At 43.6% G+C, this 22,696-nt stretch overlaps 1 protein-coding gene across 6 annotated transcripts in view; it reads right to left on the bottom strand.

The window, feature by feature from the left end:
• Positions 1 to 22,696, bottom strand: part of GPM6B (glycoprotein M6B) — a 161,029-nt gene that overhangs the window by 40,745 nt on the left and 97,588 nt on the right. For 2 of the 6 annotated variants that reach the window (XM_061408154.1, XM_061408155.1), the window contains exon 1: positions 5,408 to 5,872. The exons of 2 other annotated variants lie outside the window; for them this stretch is intronic. In XM_061408154.1, coding sequence (XP_061264138.1) covers positions 5,408 to 5,468 — 61 coding nt within the window. In that variant the 5' untranslated portion in view covers positions 5,469 to 5,872. Of the gene's footprint in view, positions 1 to 5,407; positions 5,873 to 22,696 lie in introns of those variants that run through there. 2 more of the 6 variants (XM_061408158.1, XM_061408153.1) reach the window with 2 other exon arrangements.

The following is a 22,696-nucleotide window of genomic DNA, read 5'->3' as shown; positions in this document are numbered from 1 at the left end:
CTATGACATCTCGGAAATGGTCTTGGTCAAGAAGTTTGATTGCGTTTTTCCATAAGAGGGAACCGAAAAATCCCAATGAACTTCTTGGCCAACTGCATACTATTTATGGTTGAGGCTGAGGTGAGACAGAGAACTGAGTGGTCATCGCCAAAGATGGGCACGACACAAACGATGGGGGGGGGTTGACGAAAGAAAATAAAAATAATGCTGTGGACACTTTCCCCCCATTGACTCAGATGCTGTGATTTAGGGATGAGGCTATATAACTAAACTGCAGGCTGGTGTGCTTTCTGCCATCTAGGAAATTATCACTGGAAGCAACTAAATAACAAAGATTAAGCTTTCTAAATAAAAATAAATAAATAAACCATACTCAGTGGGCCAGGTCTCTGAAAGCTATGTCTGTCATCCTCCATTCTCAAGTAGAGTTTAAAATATTAAAGGACGCTATAACAACACTACAGGATATAGAAGGGGTCAGCCAGTGATGGCCACCTGGTTTTGCAAATGAAGTTTTACTGCAACACAGCCACACCTATGCGCTTATCCACTATCTGTGGCTGTTTCACACTACCTGGAAGCGTTGAGTAGTTACAACACTACATGGCCCATTGGGCCTAAATATTTACTCTCGGGCCCATTACAGATCAAGTGCACTGATCCCTGATCTCAAAGTCAGTCAGTCAGGCGTGAAATACAAAAAAAAAAAAAATTAATGCAATTCATCAAATGAGTCTACAAAATAGGAAAATATTTTATTTTCTCTATTATACTTTCTCTGGGCTGGCCAAGGATCAAAATTCTCCTCTTGGACATCATCCTCTGAGATTTAATCTGCCACCAATCAGCAAGAGTACTGTAAAAAGCACGATTATACTCTACAGAATGGTTCCTATGATGAGTTGGCACCTTCTGCTCCTATGACATGAGCTGACAGGGCAGAAGAAGGGTGATGCTTCCGAGATGAGCATTATTAAATGAATAAAGAAATGAACCAAAGAATGCACAACCAGGTACATTTGTGAAGGTGGGAGTCTGGCTTCCCTCTCTTAAAAGCCACCTTCTTCCTCCACCCCACAGCCATCCTTATTCCTGGCCAACCATCTCACATGGATGGACACTGGGTCTCAAGGAGAAACAAGCAAGGGAGTATCTCAGAACAGGCCGATTTATCACCAGCCCCAGTGAGGGGAAACTTATGTCATGGGGACGCTGGGTACGTCATGTGTTCCCAGATACAGCGAAGCTAATAAGTCATGTTATGAAGACTGTTTACATTGGCATGTACTCCCAGATAACAGGGAGAGACGATGTTTTTTAACATTACAATCGGAATTCAGGATTTCCGCTCACTTCCAAGGAAGGTAAATCTCCGTCTCCAGAAAGGAGTCCAAATTCTTTGTCTAATGAATGAGCAAGGCCAAATCTTTGACAGGAAATGATCGTATCAAAGGAAGAGAGGTACCAACTGGCTTGCTGAGATCTTCTCCACATTTAAATTTTCTAAAAAAAATAAAAGCAAGCTGTATCATACCTGCCACATATGTCCAGCACCATCTGGCCGGCCCTGCTTTTCTCTACAGTCTCATCCCCAGATACACTCCCTTCAAATGTCCTCCTTGGAAGATCCTTATAGGAAAAAACTGCATCTACAACTTTCTCCGTATCATATGTACGTAATCAAGTCAGAAAATGTCAATAAAAATCTCAACATCAAATAACTCCCAGATCACCAGGATGAGTGTAATGTGCTAAATGTGTCCCTCTGGGTTTTTAGCCTACAGGTCAGATATTCTAGAGAAGTGCTTTCCTTCTTAAACAAAAACAATACAAATAAATTTTTTTTTGGCCAGAAGTGCACATCTTTCACTCAATTTTTAAAAAAAAATAAAAACCTAAGAAATTATACCTATTTGATTAAAAAGATTTAAATGGATGTGTTCATTTTCTAATTATATCAACCATTCACATTCATTTCTTATGTTGACTATGGCCTGCAATTCATTTTAAATTACACATTATTCCTGATTTTCTACATTTTTCTTTTTATGTGCTTAGAAATTTAATTTGACACCTGGAGTTCTGAAATGTAGTTGAGCAATGATTCACAGGAGCTTAACTAGCCTGACTACAATTGCTTCAGTAGACTCCAATTTCCTACATGTAATAAAAATAATTTTCCTAACAGATACTTAGGGTTTTTTTCCCATCCAATACAGCAAGTGATTCCATTGTTTTTTCTGCCCCTAGATTACACCCTCCCAGTGAGTCTAGATGCATTGGTTTTTCACAAATGAATTGACATCAAGTAATACTCCACAGAAATAAATAGAAACCTCACTCTCATCTCTTTATTATCGAGTCTCATGATCTAGTTGCTTTTATTCTGTCTTCATTTCCTCCACTTATTCTATTTCAGTGAATCTGCTTACTGAATCCCCAACACTTTGATTTAATTTAATGCTTCAGATTTAAAAACTGTCATTGGTAATAATTTGGCTTTTTTTGTTTACATCCTTCTGAGAAAACCTCTTGCTTTCTGTAAAAATTCCTGAATAAAGGCTAAATTACTTCTTGTGAATTTTAAGCATCCAGTAGGGTTCCATGACAAAAGCTAGGAGACTGTTTCAAAACACATACGCTTTTTTTTTTTTTTTAAGGACTTGGATTATCTTTGTTTACAACAGGAACAAAGTCATTCTGATTGAGTTTAAAGAAACAGCTTTCTTTGTCCTGCTAAAACTCTGAGAAGTGAGACTGTCTGGAAAAGCTGAGATCAGTTTATAATAACTTGTATTCTTAGTAAACATTATTAATAATTATCTAAAGCCATTAATCCACAAGCTACTGGGTTTTAGCCACTGGGCAATAATACTCCAAATTCAGATAAGTATCGCCCATACCACCGACAATGAAAACAACTGGGAAAGGAAGAATAGAGGGGGAAAAATACATGTGCATAAAACGCTCTGTGGGAAGTGACAAAATGTAGAGGATTCAATTTACTAAAATAAATCCTTTGGTGACAGGCTTAAAGGAAACCACCCCATCCCCCCAGATCCACCTGCTCAAGAATTATATAATGCATTCTCTGTGTCAAACTTGTAAATATTAATTTAAGTGAACACTGATTTTATAAATTTAAAATTAAGTCTGAAGGAATCCTGGAGTGGCGAGCATGTCCAAACATGTTTATCATTTTATGCCTCTGTATGTGCCTTGGACTACGATGGGAGAGCAAACTGGGCACACTACAAAGACACACTCGTGGAAGCTTTGACCCTGCCTGGCTGGCAGATGAACTTGTTCATTTAAACCAAGCTCAGCAGGCAGGCTGCCGTCCAGATCAACACTCCTGGTGGGTTAAGGGCAAGCGCGACCCCTGTTGCTGTGCTCAAAATCCAATCCCGGGCCCATGTTCTTACTCGAGTATAAGCTATACGTGTGACCGTGTCTTGCAGTAACTTGGTACATCTGGACTACTCAACAGCTAGTGTTTATCCATTTTGGTAATTTTTAAAGTTCCTCCAGAAATTATCTTTTGCTTCTAATTTTGTCTCTGGAACCCTCACTAATGAGTTTTCATATACAGACTGCCAGGGATGGAGTAGCAGCTGTAGATTTTTGGTATTAAATAATAAATATTTAATGGATATGAATTAATAGCACTCCAGAAGATAAACAATGGTGAGAACCAGAGTTAGGTAGTAAGGATTCTACATTGGTTTTATGCCCTGTTCTTGCTTCTGTGGAGACCAAAAGTGCTTTCAGCTGCATATTAATACAAAGTGTGTTCTAAGCATCTGTTTGGCGGAAAATTGCTACAACTGTGATTGGCTTCTTCACAACAATGCTGTTATTGCGTGATTACATCTCCCAAGCTTTGTCTCTATTTGTCATGGAAATCAATCTTTCAACTTTTATCTCAGTTCCCTAGCTTTACAAATATTCCCGCAAGCTTCTCTTACTGCTATTTGGTCATTCATATAAATGAACAAATGTATACATATAAGAAAAGGCAGGGGGATATGGGGGCTGGCTTTTGCTGTTGTTTGGGGGGGGCAGTAGGTTTGCCGCAGCAATTAAGCTCAACTATCAATTGCAGAAATCTAAATGCTATGTACTTAATTCCACCGAATTATCCATCTAAGAATGGTTCAAAAGGCACATTTTGTTCTCTGCATATTTTATCATACTTTGAAAAGCAATTAATTTAAAAAGTGAAATTGCTCAGTTTAGGGGAGAATGTTATTCAAGGACTGTTCTACCCAAGCATGCTAGCACAGTGAAATTCTCGAAATTGCTGTTTTTGCAGATGCAAAATGGTTGACTATCAGGAATTTCAGACGGATCAACCTACATAGGCTTATGTAAAATGTACCTGTATCTCTATCCGGGAGACTGACTATTGTTTAGTGACTATTAGTGGATGTCAGGGTCAGGAGAAACAACCCTAGCATGGGGAGCTTTTGCTATAAGAGCCACTGCAGGTACCGAACGTGTTCTGGTGCCTTTAGGACAGTAACTTTGGGTGAAGGAGGTAAATTACAATGCAGTGAGATGCTCTTCACCTCACAGGGCCTGAGCTGATTCTGTGAGGTAGTGAACCTAAACCAGTCATTATCTAGGAAGAGAGAGATTAATGTTAGCCTCTATTTTCTGCCATCTTCCTACCGCAAAACACTGACTTCTCGCAAAAGTCAAGATTGGGATGTGTTCTCAGATGCCCTTTGAAGAACAGGACCTGTGTGGATTTTCCTGTTGGAGATCTCCAAGTCAGAAACAGCGAAAGACTAACCTCCCCACCCACCCACGACCCCCCCCCCCACCACCACCCCGCAACCGTCTTCCATCAGTACTAGCCCACAGAGCTGATGTTTTCTCTCTCAAGCTCCAACTGTAAATGGTTATTACACATCAGAGTTAGGGTCTGATACACAGAAATAGAAATCGTATTAAATACAAAAATTAGAGCATGTCCAAAATCAGTACAGCATCAGCAGAACCAAAGCGTATTTTGATACGCGTGTCCCTCCCGTTTCCCCTCTGCATTACTAACAGACAATGCATTCCATGTCCCCGGAATATAACTTGCCGAGCCTAGGATCTCAGTTAGGGCTCATTATAGTAATTAAAACAGACAATTTCCCCAACCCAGCTTCCCAAGGTGACAGATTGTGGACCTCCTTCCGTGCAATACCACGTTTGGGAGAAAGATTTGGACGAGTGATGCACTCAAGAGAGGCTGCTCTCTATTCATTTAACACCAGCCTCTAGGAGAAAACCACCCTAAGAGCCAGACCAGGCCATCCGGATAGTTTCAGAGACACAAATCCAGCTGCCCCTTTCTAGCCACTCCCCCCGCAGTGAAAAGCTTTACACGGGCTCTTCTCAGAGCCCAGGGTACCTTTTCTTTCTCGGCTCTGTTCAGTATTCTCCTCCGCTGCAGTTTCCATGGCTGGCTTCATACCATCCACCAAAAATGCTTTGCCCGCTCCCCCGCCCCCGACACCCACGTCTCCCCCTCCTCTTCCTTTTCTTTTGCTCTCCCCTCCGGCTCTTATTTACACCCGGGTGATGGAGAGCTTCGGTTCTTCACTCCAGAAGATTACAGTCCCTTCCAAGATGCAAAAGTCTCCGGCGGCGTCAATCCCCCTCCGCCTACTGGTCCAGAAAGACAGCTGCCAAGGGGCCGGCAGCCATACGTCACGGAGGATCCCGGTTATAACACCGCCACCCCTGCTCGCCGCTGCCCAAGTCCCCGATGCGGCTCCCGGGGCGGGGCACCCCCCGCGCCCCACAGACCGCGCTGCGCCTCTGGCTCGCCTGCCTACACGCGCGCTCCAGCTCCCTCCTTCCTCCTCGCCAACTGCACCCGACGAATGCTAATTAATTCTCCCAGGAAAGAATAGATTTGTGACATCAGAGCAGGGGCTGTGAGAGAGAAGAGAGCCCCCTCCCACCACGTGACTCGGCGCTCCGCCGGCCCCTGTGTGTTTCTGCAGAAAGCCTCATTTCTTCCCACAAGGGAACTCTCACCTTCCCCTGGGACCCCTGGACACAGCATCAGTTTGTTTTATTTCCTTTACCCTTGACCCTAGACCCTAGGATCCAGGTAAAAGATTTGCCCGGGGTCTCCGTTTTCTTTTTCTTCCTTTAATATGTGTTTTTCCAGAAAAAGACAAAATGCCATATGACATCACTTATATGTGGAATGTAAAAATCAAACAAAAATGATACCAGTTACCATGTACAAAAGGAGACCCATGGACTGACGGAAGAAAGCAAACTTAATGTTACCAAAGGCAAAAGGGGAGGGAAGGGGTAAATTAGGAGTTTGAGATTATACACACTACCATGTATGAAATAGATAAACAACAAGGCCTTACTTGCTAGCACATGGAACTATACTCAATATCTTGTAAGTATCTACAATGGAAAGGAATCAGAAAAAGGACAGATATGCATATATGAGTATCTTCTGAATCTCTGTCCTATACACCTGAAACTATTAACAACACTGTAAATCAACCACACTTCCAATTTTTTAAAATGTGTCTTTCACACAACCTCTAGCAAGCTAGCTAGATTGACCTGAACATATCAAAGAGGGGAGAAAAAGGACAGGAGGAGGAGGAGGGCCTAAACACCGATTTAACAACAGCAGTATAGCAATTCAGCCCCAGAACCCTTTTCCTTATCTATAGCTAACATATGAGATAGTAAGAACCTTCAGCTGAAACCTATTTCATAAAAAAGTATCCATCTTTATTTTAAAAGGAACATAATATGCTACAAGTATATCTAGCTGACAGTTTGCTGACTCCTTGGTTAAAAAATCAAACTAGAGTGGTTTTTCTTCTTGATCTGGTTATTTCTGTATGGAGCCTTAGTCCTTAGAATCCCACATTTGGAGTCAAAAGGCTGTTTTCAAGAACGTTCTAATTGTTCAGCAGAAAGGCTATTTTAAAAACAATGATTGTGACTACTGCTCTCACAAGTCTCCTTGCATCCTCAGATACTATTGAACCAATGTTCTCAACCCATCTAAGCATATATATCAGAGTTATAAGCTATATGGTTCCAAACATCACTAATTTCTCCACCATTTTTAAACATTTGTTTGACCTGCTCACCTTCACTGCTCCTATTCAAAAGATTTAGAGAAATTCAGTGTAACACCCTCAAGGTCCATCCATGGACGCTAAGTGAAGTGAGTCAGACTGAGAAAGACAGATACTGTACCATCTGATTTCTCTTATACGTGGAATCCAACAAACAAACCAAACCAAATGAGCAAAATCCAGACTCACAGAGACAAGACTGGTGGCTTCCAGAGGGGAGAGGGTTTGGGAAGGAGGGAGAAACGGGTGAAGGAGATTAGGATATAAACATTTTCAGTTATAATAATGAGTGACTTGTGGGGATGTAATGTACAGTATGGGAAATACAGTCAATAATATTGTATTAACTTTGTAAGGTGACAGACAGCAACTAGACATATCATGGTGAGCATTTTGCCATGTATGCAAACACTGAATCAATATGCTGTATACCTAAAATTAACATAATATTGTATGTCAGTTGTACCTCAATTAAAAAAAAATTCTAGAAACTTGAGTTAAATACATTCATGACCACCAATAAGTACAGGGTGATGGGTTTCCTGATTCAGACAGTCTGCTAGTTGTTTAGGGGTGAACACATCTCAGAAGCAGACATAAAGACAAGGAGGAGGCCACCATCTCCTAAAAAGTCCTCTCCCAAGTTTTGAAGGTCTGTTGCTCTGTTTGTTGAGAACAAAAAAAGGTATAAGATCCTGAATCAAAATCTTCTAACAACCTGAGCTTTTAATGCATTCATGTGAGATAATCCCTGAAGACTTCTACATTCAATGCCTCCGTCCCGGTTGAACCAGAAAAGATTTTAAAAACCAGTTTAGCTTGTTTCAACATTTTTCATTTTGTACATCTCATTTTCCACTTTCAGCCTTGTCTTAGGAGACCATGCCCACAGTCAACTAGCCAGTCCCTTGAATTCCGGCCCCAGACAACTTTACTGTCTCATGGTGGAAAGATTGAGAAGCATGGCAGCCTAAGATTTCAGACTTGCAAAAAGAAACACGGATGTGATGTAACTAACCCACAAAGGAAAACGTGATGATGTGTCCACATAGGATGGTCTGCAAACATTTTTCAAAAATGGCTTAGGTGTATTCAGAGGGGAAGATGCCGAATGTTCTTTCATGACAGGCTTGTTCTCCCTCAGCAGTTCAAGAGAGAATTAATACCCAAACAAAATTCAATTCAGCACAAAAGGGCACAACTGTGATTAGCTACATTACTGGGTTTTATTTAAAAAGTGCAATCACTCAATCAAAAGCAAAATCATTCAATTATAGAAATGGCAGAATAATTTGGGGGGGGTTATTACTTAAGAAGAGCATTTTAAAATGTTGGTGGAAGTGGGCAGGCAGAATATAAAAGACATTCTAAATTTAGGGGCCACTCTAGTTCTGTATCAGAGTCACGGAAATCATAACCATTGGACAAAATATTTACAAATTCTCCAGTTGACAGTCTGATCTCTTTTTCACCTTGAAAAACTATAAATAGACTATGCGTTGCTTTTGCCTTATTCACAACTTTGTCATTTTCTTTTCATGAGAAAATGAGTATGACAATTCTAGAAGTTACCATCGCATCACTTTCTAAGCATCCTCAAATCCTCACTGGTGTTTGTGACAAACCAGAAGAATTTTGTGAATCAGAAGAAACATGACAGGAAAGTTGTTCATAGCCAGAAAGAAAGCGGAGTATACACTGAGAACTTTTCTGAAGTTCACATCCATTTTTGGCCAGAAAAATGGACTATGTAGAATGAACAGGATGCAAAATATCTCCGAGAGCTGAAAATTATTCTGAGCCCCACGTTTTAAAGCATTCTGGTGGAAGGTATGAATATTTCTGAAAGCAAAGCCCAAACAGGAATAACAAGTATTGACATAAACTGGATACAGTAGATTGAACCATACAAGCTTTCTGATATTGACTAAAAGAACAGGAGTTTCTTATGGTTCAACCAGGTACAATGTAGGCTAATGGAATTCAGAGAACCCTTCTAAACCAGGGGAGTCCAATCTGATACAAGCACTATGGTATCCCAACAAAGGAGAGGAGGGCAAGGTGGGGGAAGAGAATGGGGAAAAGCTTCACAGAACAGAGGTGGCTACTGCACTAAGGTTAAAAACCTACAGAGTTGTTGTGTTAGTTGCTCAGTCGTGTCCGACTCTGCGACCCCATGGACTGTAGCCTGCCAGGCTCCTCTGTCCATGGGATTCTCCAGGCAAGACTACTGGAGTGGGTTACCATGCCCTCCTCCAGGGTATCATCCTGACCAAGGGATCAAACCTGGGTCTCCTATATTGCAGGCGGATTCTTTACCATATGAGCCACCAGGGATTCCCAGCCTGCAAGGTAGGTGAGCAAAAGACTAAGAGCAGGGAAGCAGGGGGTGGGGCGGAGGCAGGGATAGATCAGTCCAGGAAATTCTGAAAAGCATACAAAAGGAGAAAGGGTATTTTCAAAGTGTTGGGTAGATGATTTGCTTGACAGAGGGGCCAGAGCATAGGGTGTGGGAGTGGGGAGGGAAATGAGGCAGCTGAACCAGCAGAGTGGGATCCAGGGAGGTTGAACACCTGCTAATCCTGGAGGCAGTGGGTAGGTAGAGATGGAAGGCTTGAGAGCAGATCTAACTCATGAATTCCGAAGGTCGTCCTGTTGGTAATGGGAAAGACAGCATGGCACAGGGCAAACCTAGAGGCTGCCAAACTCATTTGGAGTATCCTGAGGGAGTACAGGTGAGAGAAGGGGCGTGTGAATGAGGGCATGAGGAGGAAGGCAAGGACCCTGATGACGCCTGATTGGATCAGGGGAGTAGAAAAGGAGAAGGTGGGAAGGGAAGTCTGGAGTCTCTAGCTTGGGGGAGTGAAGAGCTGGCAGTGCTGTGAACCAAATGGGGAAACGGAGGAGGAGGCAGAGGTTTGGTATGAGAGCTCAGTCTGTGGTTTCAGGGGTCCCCAGATGGCCTGCGGAAGCTGTCCAGGAGGCAATCGGGAACGTGGCTTTGGTGGACTGGGGGCTCCCAGAGACGAGTATCTAGGAGGCTGTGGTCTAGAGGGACCCTTGGGAATGCACAAAGTCCATCTGTGCTCAAATGTACCTTCACAGGGGACTCTCCCTGACTCTCTTGCCTCAAAGAGGAGCCCTGACAGGCTCAGTCTCTTAACCTTGGTTGTTCACTGTGACTTTAACCACAATCCACCACTGATCTAGCTGTTCACTCATCCATTTATTGCCTCTCTTCCCTTAGAATATAAGCCCTTTATGGACAGACATTTTTGTCTCTTTGTCTTCTGTTGTATCACCGGCTCCTAGAACAGTCCTCAACTGTAGGTCTTCAAAGAACATACTTTAAATGAACAGCAAACAAATGACTAGGGGGAGATTAGAAAGTCCAGCAACACTGAGATTTGAATTTTAAGGAACACTGACTTTTAAATATAAAGGTTAAGGAAACACTTGAAAGGGAGGTCAAAGAGCCCAAGAAGGAAAAAATCAGAAAAGCCAGGGAATAAGGCCAAAGTGGGACGATGGGATGAGAAAAAGGTCCCATGAAGGGCATCAAGCTAACAGTGTCAGACAGAGTTGAATAGTACAGGAGGAGCAAGGAAGAAGCCAAGGGGCAAGCAGAGTGGGCCCTTTGCCACCACACAGCCCGAGAAACTTCCATGAGAAGGGTTTTGGTGGGAAGATGGCAATTCCCAAGTCTGAGCACAACTATAACTCAAGATGCAAGGCTCCTGTGGTCCAGCTGAAATTGTAATCTTGTAATAGGGCTGTGTGCCCAGGTTTATTTCTCTGGGTTCAGTATTCCACTTGTCAAGACCATTTTGATTTTTCTTCTATGATCTATTCCGTTAAGAATGGTCTTTCCAGGCTTACTTTGTCTCTAACCATTCTGGTCACCAATCTGTGTGTGTGTGTGGGGTGGGGAGAGATGGGGGTGGACTTCCCCACACCACCAAGGAATTCTCTGACACCACCAGGGTGACCTACAATTCACCTCAAGTACAACACTCCCAGGACCCAGCACCAGATCCCAGAGGTTAAGGGTTCAGCTCCCCCGACACTGGCTCTCCCCACCCCCCACCCACTTTAGACAACAGTCCGGTGGAATAAAGAAGAGGAAGCAGGGGCAGCCTGCTCTCTGAAGAAACATGAGGGGAGGGTGAGAGAAAGATGCAGGCAGATGAAGGGGGAGAAACACCCTGAGGAAGAGAGTCCCCGAAGGCTGAAAAGAAGATAGGGGGTTGAAAGAGACTTAAGGAGAATCAAGTGAAGGTGGAGAAACAACGGATGGAGGTCACAGGAGAGGCAGAGGAGGATGGAACACTGCTCCCTCTGACGTGGGAGTAAGCAAAGAGGAAGTGGAGGGAATAGTTTCTCTAAGATTGAAGGCATTTCGTCTTAGAAGAGGTGGTAGTGGTGACAGGGAGGTTACAAAGACACCCCCGTAAGGCCCTGAGAAGGGTCCATTTGTTACTTGCTTTTTATAGTTCACATCACAGCCTTAGGAGTGAGGGATCATTGGCCCCTTCTTCTAGGATGTCATCCATAACGATGGGAAGGTATGATGGGATTGGTCTCAGTCAGAAAAACAGTGTGCTCTGAGTGCAGATGGCTTGGGGTCCTGAATGGGGCTGAGACTTCAGGAGATCTGCAACCAGAAGTTGAACGAGAAAGATAAATAATATCCTCACTGGGGTTCTCATCATGCCGGACAGAAACGGACCCCAACACCCTGGAACCACGCTGAAAGCCAAACCATACACAAGGACGAGATGATGAACTTTTCAACCAGTTTCAATGGAAAAAGGGCAAGTTTCTCCTTTTTCCTGTGTACACAAGGCATACATGAGGAGACAAGGCAGCTGATCCCCTAACAATATGCTTCCTGATTAATTATCACATCCCGTGGGGAGCTGAGTCTCCTCATTAAGAGTGGCGTACCATCAATGGGCTCTCCCTGGGAGGGCCCCCAATTAACTCGTCCGCTAAGCATGGACCAGCCAATATGAACACGGGCAGGTCTCCCAAGCCCTTCTGGTAACTGCTGACCTGCAACTATTGAGATCGCACTTGTGGGATCAATGGAGCCATCCCTTCTCTGCTAGCTAGAGACCCCTGGGGCAAGGATGTCCTCTTACCCAGGGGGAGGTGGTAGCTCAACCTCAAAGCTGGGTGGGTCGGGGGTGCTCTGAGGGGGATTTTTCTCTGCATTATCTGCCAAAATCCCTCCCACACTGCCTCCCCAGCTCTTCCCCTTTTCCCGGAAGGCACAGCTGAAAGCCCCCTCCTCCAGAAAGGCCTCCTGTGTTCAATCTACCCATTTCCTCTTCCTCCCATTCTTCCCTCGAACCATCCCTCTCTCAGTTATAAATGCAGCTGCTCCGAAGGACAGCAATTTCCAATGGAAAGACACATCACCTCCCTTTACCCACCTCCCACACTGGTGGGAAGGAAGCTGGACATTTTCAAATTCAAAATGAAATCTGAAGACATCGAAGCTTCAAAAATTCTCAGCAGAAGAATTTGGCAAATTATGGGGTGAGTCTGTCAGGGTAGGGAAAAAGCTGATGGGAACTCTTTAAACTTGAGAACTCTGGGAGCATGAAGACCTTATTCTTGCCCAGTCATTGTATACACTCCTCTGCAATGATCAGCAAGTCATCATATAAGACTGGAAGCATCAGTTACCAGGGACACTTGGCCAGTTCCCTTTAAAAGCTACAGCGAAAGAGCTGGGTGGATGGGGAATCAAGGTAGCACCGTGTCCAGAAGGCCACCATACCCCCCTTCTCCCAGAGATGTGACACCAGCTCAAAAGGGGTGGAGAGTGGCCAGAACTCAGGGACTGGGAGGTCTCCTCTGTACCAACATTGCTGCTGGAACTTGAACCCATGCTCCTTCATTCTTTCCTTCATGATGGCATTGGGAGGCGGGCATAATTACCCCCTTGCCTGGACAGAGGAACCCAGATCAAAGGAAGCCAACAGGACTCAGTCAAGGTCACAGAGCTGGTCAGAGGCCACACTGAGCATTGACTGACTCAGGCCATTGGATGCCAAAGCTGGGAACTCAAGGGTCAGGCAGCCATGATGGTGACTAGGTGACCAGCTGTGTCACCTTGGAGAATCTGGGTCACCGCCCAAGACACACTCTGGATGCCCACCACTCCTTCAAGGCCAGCTCCACCAGGTACCAACCTGGGTGATGCCATGTGACCTCAGCTTTGTCATCTGTTAAAATGGCCAGTAGAAACCTGCCTTCCTCAGGCTACTGTGAGGGCGATGAAGTCCTGCCCTTAGAGACTCGTACAAAGCGTCCTATAGGGTACTCACGAAAGGCTAGGATTTCTGTCTTCTGGGTTCTCATGCTCACACCACAATCATACAGATCCAAGGAGGATGGAGAGAGAGGAAGAAGGAAGAGATAGTGATTCTGCATCCTTTTAGAACTTTCCCTGTCCACGAGTGTTCCCTTCTGTGCCCATCTTGCCTGAATGAACTTCGAAGGGCACTCTGCATCCCACACCCACCCCAAACCTCCGTGCAGAGGTACAGCTTGGATGAGACCTCTGTGAATAAGCTATAAACAAATCAATGGACCTGGAGATGAACAAGGCAATGGGATTAAAAAGAGATGTGCCTCCAAGGGCACTTGTTAGTACAGTGTCCAAATTGGTTTCTAGAATCTAGAAGATGTTGCTAATACCTCTGTGTGTGTGTGTGTTAGTCTCTCAGTCGTGTCTGACTCTTTGCAACCTCATGGACTGTAGCCCAGCAGACTCCTCTGTTCATGGGATTTCCCAGGCAAGAATACTGGAGTGGGTTGCCATTCCCTTCTCCAGGGGAACTTGCCAATCCAGGATCGAACCTGAGTCTCCTGCATTGCAGGATTCCTTACCATCTGAGCCACCAGGGAAGCCCCAATACCTGGGTACTCAAGACCAAATTAGATTTGCCCCTGATGCTTGCTTTAAAAAAAATCACATAGAGCCCACCGTCAGAAGGGCCTCAAGATTGGTTTCATACACTGATGTTAATGTCTTGAAATTCTTAATAACTTATCTGTGAACTTTTGTTCTGAAAGTGAAATCCGATGGGACAATGGCACATGCATGTGAGCAGGGGAGCCATGGGCTCCTTGCCCCCTATTTGCATACAGCACTCAGTGCCCCATGCACAGGAAGCCAGTGGACCCACGAGGCAGGGAAAGAGTCAACGACAGGACAAGGTGAGGATGTTCTGTCTACTACTGAGTGCTCACTGGCTCCGTCCCTTACCAGTCATGGCAACTTGGGCAATGCATGCCTGAGCCTCCACTCCCTCATCTATAAGAAGACTGGACAAGATGCTTTGCAAAGCCCGTCCTGGCTCGAAGGTCCACTGAGCTTGAAATGACCGGTTTGGCAGCGTGGTTACAAAAAATAAAAGACATCAGGTAAGAGGCTCTGCACACCACCACCACCACCTCCATCACTGTTCCCGTGGACCTAAGTCATCCTCTTCCTGTGCAGGTCATGTTTCACCTGCTCTAAGTGACGTGTCAACACCCTGCGATGGATTCTGCTGGGCTCCTGGAATTCTCTGGAACAAGATGCCAACACCTCTTCCTTTGGAAGTATGTGGTGCAATTCAGTTTCTCTCAGCTTTGCCCTGACTAACCTGGAGCTTCTTGAAGCAGTTCCACTAAACTTATCTTCATAGTGCTGACAGCACAGTTCAGTTCAGTTCAGTCGCTCAGTTGTGTCTGACACTTTGTGACCCCATGAATCACAGCATACCAGGCCTCCCTGTCCATCACCAACTCCCGGAGTCCACCCAAACCCATGTCCATCGAGTCGGTGATGTCATCCAACCATCTCATCCTCTTTCATCCCCTTCTCCTCCTGACCTCAATCTTTCCCAGCATCAGGGTCTTTTCCAGTGAGTTGATTCTTTGCATCAGGTGGCCAAAGTATTGGAGTTTCAGCTTCAACATCAGTCCTTCCAATGAACACCCAGGACTGATCTCCTTCAGAATGGACTGGTTGGATCTCCTTGCAGTCCAAAGGACTCTCGAGAGTCTTCGCCAACACCACAGTTCAAAAGCATCAATTCTTCAGCGCTCAGCTTTCTTCACAGTCCAACTCTCACATTCATACATGACTATTGGAAAAACCATAGCCTTGACTAGATGGACCTTTGTTGGCAAAGTAATGTCTCTGCTTTTTAATATGCTGTCTAGGTTGGTCATAACTTTTTTTCCAAGGAGTGTCTTTTAATTTCATGGCTGCAATCACCATCTGCAGTGATTTTGGAGCCCAGAAAAATAAAGTCAGCCACTGTTTCCACTGTTTCCCCATCTATTTGCCATGAAGTGATGGGACCAGATGCCATGATCTTAGTTTTCTGAATGTTGAGCTTTAAGCCAACTTAAAGAGGAGAGTGAAAAAGCTGACAGAACAAAGACAATGAAAACCAATAGAACCATTACAAAACTTTTTCATAATGAAAATTTTAGACCCTGTTAGCCACTTGGAAATATGTTTTTTAATCAAAATGAATAAAACATGGTGCTTTCCAATAGAATATACCAACACTGAAGGTCACGTTCTAATGTTTGGGGGTTTTCCACACAGAAACCTGGTAGAAGAAAAGTTTTAATTGAGGTTTGATTAAGATCTCTTCGTGGGTCAGGGATTTTAAATTTTGGTACAAATGAAGTATACAGTTGCTTACTTTTGACAATTAAAAATTAGGCTACTGAGAGGCTAAGATGGAATGACTACAGTATTTGTTGGCCCATGAGCTCCCAGTGTGGACTGAGGTGGACTGGCTGAGCATGTGGCTGTCATCTGCTCCTACTGTCAACGTGACCTTCCTGAAACCAGCGACTCAGGTGAAGGATAATGCGCAGTGTGGACAGGCAGTCTCACACCGAGTGATTCTGATAAACAACCAAAGTCTAGAAACCACTGATTTACAGGAGAGCATGATTATCTAACATGTAGCTTGACAGAACATTTGCGCGTTACCAACACTTAGCCTGACAGAGGACATGACATCTCCTTTGGGCCGTTAGAATGCCTATTCCTGCTAGTTCAGGGAAACACCCAGGATTCATTGATACATAATTTAAGTGTCCTCAGATGAAAGTCCACAGAAAAATCAGTCCCTTGGTGGATCAGCAGATGGGTGGTCCAGGACTGGTATAAAATATAAATTGCACAAAACTTTGAGCTGTGTCATTTAGTCAACTGCTGTTAAGAACCTACACTAAAAGAGAACCCAAACCACATACTTCAAAATATACCACATTTATTCAAATGCAATCTTTTATTCACTTTTGCCTCTTCTGTTTCTTTTCTGGGATGGAAATGAGGAGAAGTAGGATGAAGTCATTTAAGGCCCTGTACTGCACTAAAATAATCTGTGGGCTTTTTGCTTTTGCAGGTGGCTCAATCCCTGGGCAGGAAGATCCCCCGGAGGAAGAAATGGCAACCCACTCTCGTATTCTTGCCTGGAGAATCCCATGGACAGAGGACCCTGGCAGGCTGCAGTCCATGGGGTCGCAAAGAGTTGGACATGACTGAGCAACTAACACTTTCACTTTGCCTTTGCAAGTTAGAAACCACTGGGATGACTTGAAATAGCCGTCCCTGCCAGGTCAGACATAAAATATTCTAGAGCACTGACAAGGTGGCCAACACAGATTACATCTTAGCCATCGCACTGAAATCTATCAAACTATTTGATGTCATGAATTACTTCTGATGCAATTACTTCTTATTGGGAAGTCTAAAAGATTCAGAGCATCTCAGAGGCAAAGGGAAAATGTGAGGAACAACCTCTCTGTATGGGTCCTGAAAGGTGGTGATTGCATAGCAGCTACAGAAAATCACTGTGAAACCAGAGAAATGCTGAAAATTGAGACAAAAATTGTCCTAAATTTCGAAAGCAGACAGAACAGGGTTCTCTCTGATCACTGGAAAAACTTGAGATTCTTCAACAGATGACTCAGGAATATTCCTAACAGGAAACTGGAATGTCCAGAAGGCAGCCCAGGTTTCCTGAGGCACAAGTGATACAAAACTAACCTATGCTCTTTTGTAATTTGAATATTTAATCTGTGGATTTGACATGTTTAAATGCCAGTCACTGAGGAAAAAGCCTGCCGTCTCCCATGAACATCCTGTGAATCAATTTTAGTCAAACTCTATTCTTACATCTTCAACGTTATTCATTCACCAATCAGCATTGTAGTCACCAAGACAGCGCCAGCTGGAGTCACGGACTGGTTTCCCAGAGCCTGTTACCTCTGTTTCCTTCCAAGCTGACACCCAGCACTTCTGAAAAGTTTGTGGCTACTGCTGAGCTTTGCCCAGCAGACGACAAGCACCAACTGGCAGAATTCACCTCTTCAGGTGGGTCGGGCAGTTAGTGTTTATTCTAAATGGAGGCTTCACTATTTTTACACCAATGGCGTTCTGTATTGCTAAAAGGAATCTTTGTTTTTAAAGAGAGAATGACTAAGGCAGGTGACTGTCATCATCTACTCTGACCTCACAAGCCATTTGATCAAACCCTTCCTGGGTTTTGGGGGAAAAGATGGTGGAAGGCTGGCAACACGCCAGCGCATTTCAACATGGTGCAGTGTGCTCGTCCTGCACATGTAATCAACAACATTTCAGGTCACTTAATCATACACTCAAGCGGAATTAGAATGGGCTAATGTGCTTTCAAAGTGGTTACTGAATGATGGATGTCAATTCACAGAGGAAGGTTTCCAGGATTGTACCACTGGACTCTGTCCTTGGTCTGGGGCAGTGGACATGACAATGTCACTTTACCACTGAGGCCACTTAAATGGAGGCCCAGGAGTCAAACAACGAAACTACAATGAGAAGAGATGTGTTTGACCCTCGCCTGATTTTCTGGCCCTGCTCAAAATACACATTCCATTCACACAGAATTCTAAGCAGGAGGAAAATTTTAAAACCATCACTCGCTTTTCCAGTGTGTAATCAGGAAAGACTGGACTAAAGACTCAGGTCTCTTGACTCTTAGCCAAACACGCTCTTGTTTTTGAGAGATGGGTAGTCATCAAAGTAAATATTCTGTTAGGCCCAGGCCCAAATGCCAGATCTGCAACGTGCACATTGGATGGAGGTAATTCCTAAAATATACATCACATCTTTACAAAAACACGTTTGTGTATTTTGCAAAACACCTCTTAAGAGTAAATCATATTGGGCCAAGACAGAGTATAAGGGAGGAGACAACATAAATCTTTGCAAATACATGCTTCTTAATGTCAATTTATCTTTTTAATGAAAAGCCACTGATAAACCATGCCATTGGGTTAAGTATCTAACGCATGCTGTAGGCTTTGCACAAGAGCTCGGAGCACTCAATAAGAAGTAGCTGTTATGATGAATAGGCAGTTTATGCTTTCACACAATGGCAATAAAACTCCAGGATGGTGTTTGTCAAGCAGCCCAGCCCAAGTGTAATGGATGGATAATGGTCATCCCTTCCACCCACTCCCAGGGGGCCAGCCTAGGATTCTGGGTAATTACCCACTCCCACAGATGTTCAAGCTGGTTTTAGAAAAGGCAGAGGAACCAGAGATCAAATTGCCAACATCCGCTGGGTCATCAAAACAGCAGGAGAGTTCCAGAAAAACATCTATTTCTGCTTTATTGACTATGCCAAAGCCTTTGACTGTGTGGATCACAATAAACTGTGGAAAATTCTGAAAGAGATGGGAATACTAGACCACCTGACCTGCCTCTTGAGAAACCTATATGCAGGTCAGGAAGCAACAGTTAGAACTGGACATGGAACAACAGACTGGTTCCAAATATGAAAAGGAGCATGTCAAGGCTGTATATTGTCACCCTGCTTATTTAACTTATATGTAGAGTACATCATGAGAAACGCTGGGCTGGATGAAGCACAAGCTGGAATCAAGACTGCCGGGAGAAATATCAATAACCTCAGATATGCAGATGATACCACCCTTATGACAGAAAGTGAAGAGGAACTAAAAAGCCTTTTGATGAAAGTGAAAGAGGAGAGTGAAAAGTTGGCTTAAAGCTCAACATTCAGAAAACTAAGATCATGGCATCTTGTCCCATCACTTCATGGCAAATAGATGGATAAACAGTGGAAACAGTGTCAGACTTTTTTGGAGGGGGGCTCCAAAATCACTGCAGATGGTGATTGCAGCCATGAAATTAAAAGAAGCTGACTCCATGGAAGGAAGTTATGACCAACCCAGATAGCATATTGAAAAGCAGAGACATTACTTTGCCAACAAAGGTTCGTCTAGTCAAGGCTATGGTTTTTCCTGTGGTCATGTATGGATGTGAGAGTTGGACTGTGAAGACAGCTGAGCGCCGAAGAATTGATGCTTTTGAACTGTGGTGTTGGAGAAGACTCTTGAGAGTCCCTTGGACTGCAAGGAGATCCAACCAGTCCATCCTAAAGGAGATCAGTCCTGGGTGTTCATTGGAAGGACTGATGTTGAAGCTGAAACTCCAATACTTTGGCCACCTCATGCAAAGAGTTGACTCACTGGAAAAGACCCTGATGCTGGGAGGGATTAGGGGCAGGAGGAGAAGGGGATGACAGAGGGTGAGATGGCTGGATGGCATCACTGACTCGATGGACGTGAGTTTGGGTGAACTCCGGGAGTTGGTAATGGACAACGAGGCCTGGCGTGCTGTGATTCATGGGGTTGCAAAGAGTCAGACATGACTGAGCGACTGAACTGAACCAAACTGAACTGAATCTGAGATCCCAGTTAGGAAAGGAGATCAAAGTACAAGGGAGTGATGGCAGTATATGACAAGAAAAGACGATACATTTATAAAAAGAATAAGGCAATCAGTGCACATCACCATGCTTGATCATTAGTAACAAATTAGAACTTTTCACCAATAATTGGAGCACATGAGTGTGACGTGTTCCCCAGCTGAGAATTTTCAGATGCTTCAAGGGAATGTGAAATGCCTTTAAAGCACCTAAAATGAGCAAGCATTAAAAAGAATCCAAGCTCTTGTTGGTGTTAAACTGCCAAAGGAGAAACTCCCACCAATGTTTGCAATAACAGAAAAATAAGCACATTCTTGATTTGGGCAAATTCTATAAATCCCCAAAGGAAATATAAGTTTGCAGCATTTTTTAAAAGTGTCCAATCCCAGGGGTTGCTATCTACAAGATAAATTGAACATGGCACTGTGAAAGTCACATGTATTTAGAAAATTTAAACATTTTTGGTTCTAAGTGGCCATCCTAATAATTAGCTTGCTTAAAATGTCAAAAATCTTACTTGAGGGATTGGCTGTGTGACTTTTTCTTCTGTTTTGTCAGTTTCAAGGCTAAAAGTGACAGGTAATTTGTTATGTTCATGCCAAAGAGTTGATCAGTCAATGTTAATTATCCAGTGTATTTACTCCTTTTAAAAAAGAAATTTGATTATTTTTCACTAATTACTGCTAACTCCAGTAGAAGTATGTAAAGGAAATGAGATATAGATTTCAAAGTCATTAACCCGATGTTTATTTTCATATATTCGGTGGCAGCAAAGACAGGAAAAGTCTGTGAAAGTGCTGCATTCAACATGCCAGCAAATTCGGAAAACTCAGCAGTGGCCACAGGACTGGAAAAGGTCAGTTTTCATTCCAATCCCAAAGAAAGGCAATGCCAAAGAATGCTCAGACTACTGCACAATTACATTCATCTCACATGCTAGTATAGGAATGCTCAAAATTCTCCAAGCCAGGCTTCAGCAATACGTGAACCGTGAACTTCCAGATGTTCAAGCTAGTTTTAGAAAAGGCAGAGGAACCAGAGATCAAATTGCCAACATCTGCTGGATCATCAAAAAAGCAAGACAGTTCCACAAAAACATCTATTTCTGCTTTATTGACTATGCCAAAGCCTTTGACTGTGTGGATCACAATAAACTGTGGAAAATTCTGAAAGAGATGGGAATACTAGACCACCTGACCTGCCTCTTGAGAAATCTGTATGCAGGTCAGGAAACAACAGTTAGAACTGGCCATGGAACAACAGACTGGTTCCAAATAGGAAAAGGAGTATGTCAAGGCTGTATATTGTCACCCTGCTTATTTAACTAATATGTAGAGTACATCATGAGGAACGCTGGGCTGGACGAAGCACAAGCTGGAATCAAGATTGCTGGGAGAAATATCAATAACCTCAGATATGCAGATGACACCACCCTTATGGCAGAAAGTGAAGAGGAACTAAAAAGCCTCTTGATGAAAGTGAAAGAGGAGAGTGAAAAAGTTAGCTTAAAGCTCAACATTCAGAAAACTAAGATCATGGCATCTTGTCCCATCACTTCATGGCAAATAGATGGGGAAACAGTGGAAACAGTGGCTGACTTTATTTTTCTGGGCTCCAAAATCACTGCAGATGGTGACTGCAGCCATGAAATTAAAAGACGCTTACTCCTTGGAAGGAAAGTTATGATCAACCTAGACAGCATATTAAAAAGCAGAGACATTACTTTGCCAACAAAGGTCTGTCTAGTCAAGACTATGGTTTTTCCAGTAGTCGTGTATGGATGTGAGAGTTGGATTATAAAGAAAGCTGAGCACTGAAGAATTGACGCTTTTGAACTGTGGTGTTGGCGAAGACTCTCGAGAGTCCTTTGGACTGCAAGGAGATCCACCAGTCCATTCTGAAGGAGATCAGTCCTGGGTATTCATTGGAAGGACTGATGTTGAAGCTGAAACTCCAATACTTTGGCCACCTGATGCAAAGAGCTGACTCATTTGAAAAGACCCTGATGCTGGGAAAGATTGAAAGCGGGAGGAGAAGGGGGCGACAGAGGATGAGATGGTTGGATGGCATCACCGACTCAATGAACATGAGTTTGAATAAACTCTGGGAGTTGGTGATGGACAGGAAGGGCTGGTGTCCTGTGGTTCATGGGGTCACAAAGAGTTGGACACGACTGAGTGACTGAATTGAACTGAAAGAGAGGAATGATTTCAGAGCTTAAATTGTTATCATGAAAAGTGATTATTTTTGTATCATTGTGAATAAGAAGCAGTAAGCCTTTGCCTGAAGTGGTAACTTTTTTTTAATTAATTTTTTAAATTGAAGGATAATTGCTTTACAGTATCAGTTTGATTTCTGCCATACCTCAGCATGAATTAGCCATAGGTGTACATATGTACCCTCCCTCTTGAACCTCCCTCCCACCTCCTACCGCATCTGATTCCTCTAGGTTGTTACAGAGCCCCAGTTTGAGTTCCCGGAGTCATACAGCAAATGCCCACTGGCTATCTATTTTACGTGAAGTGCTAACTTTTGAAGTTTGCAGCCAGAACGTTTCCATTCCCTTCTCTTTGCCCTCCTCTTCCTCACTCATCAAAAATCCAGACATCTTGAGATATCTCACTATTTCGATTAAAAATACATTAAGGCTCACAATGGGAAAGGGAAATACAGACAGCATTGACGGTCCATTCTTTCCTTTGTAAATACTTGCAATTTAGCACTAACAACACCGAAAACCAGTTCTTAGACTTTTCACTCAGTGACTCATTT

The sequence above is a fragment of the Bos javanicus genome, chromosome X (assembly GCF_032452875.1).
Source record: "Bos javanicus breed banteng chromosome X, ARS-OSU_banteng_1.0, whole genome shotgun sequence".
In the NCBI taxonomy this organism is placed as follows: Eukaryota; Metazoa; Chordata; class Mammalia; order Artiodactyla; family Bovidae; genus Bos; species Bos javanicus.
This window is presented reverse-complemented; position numbering and strand designations above follow the sequence as displayed.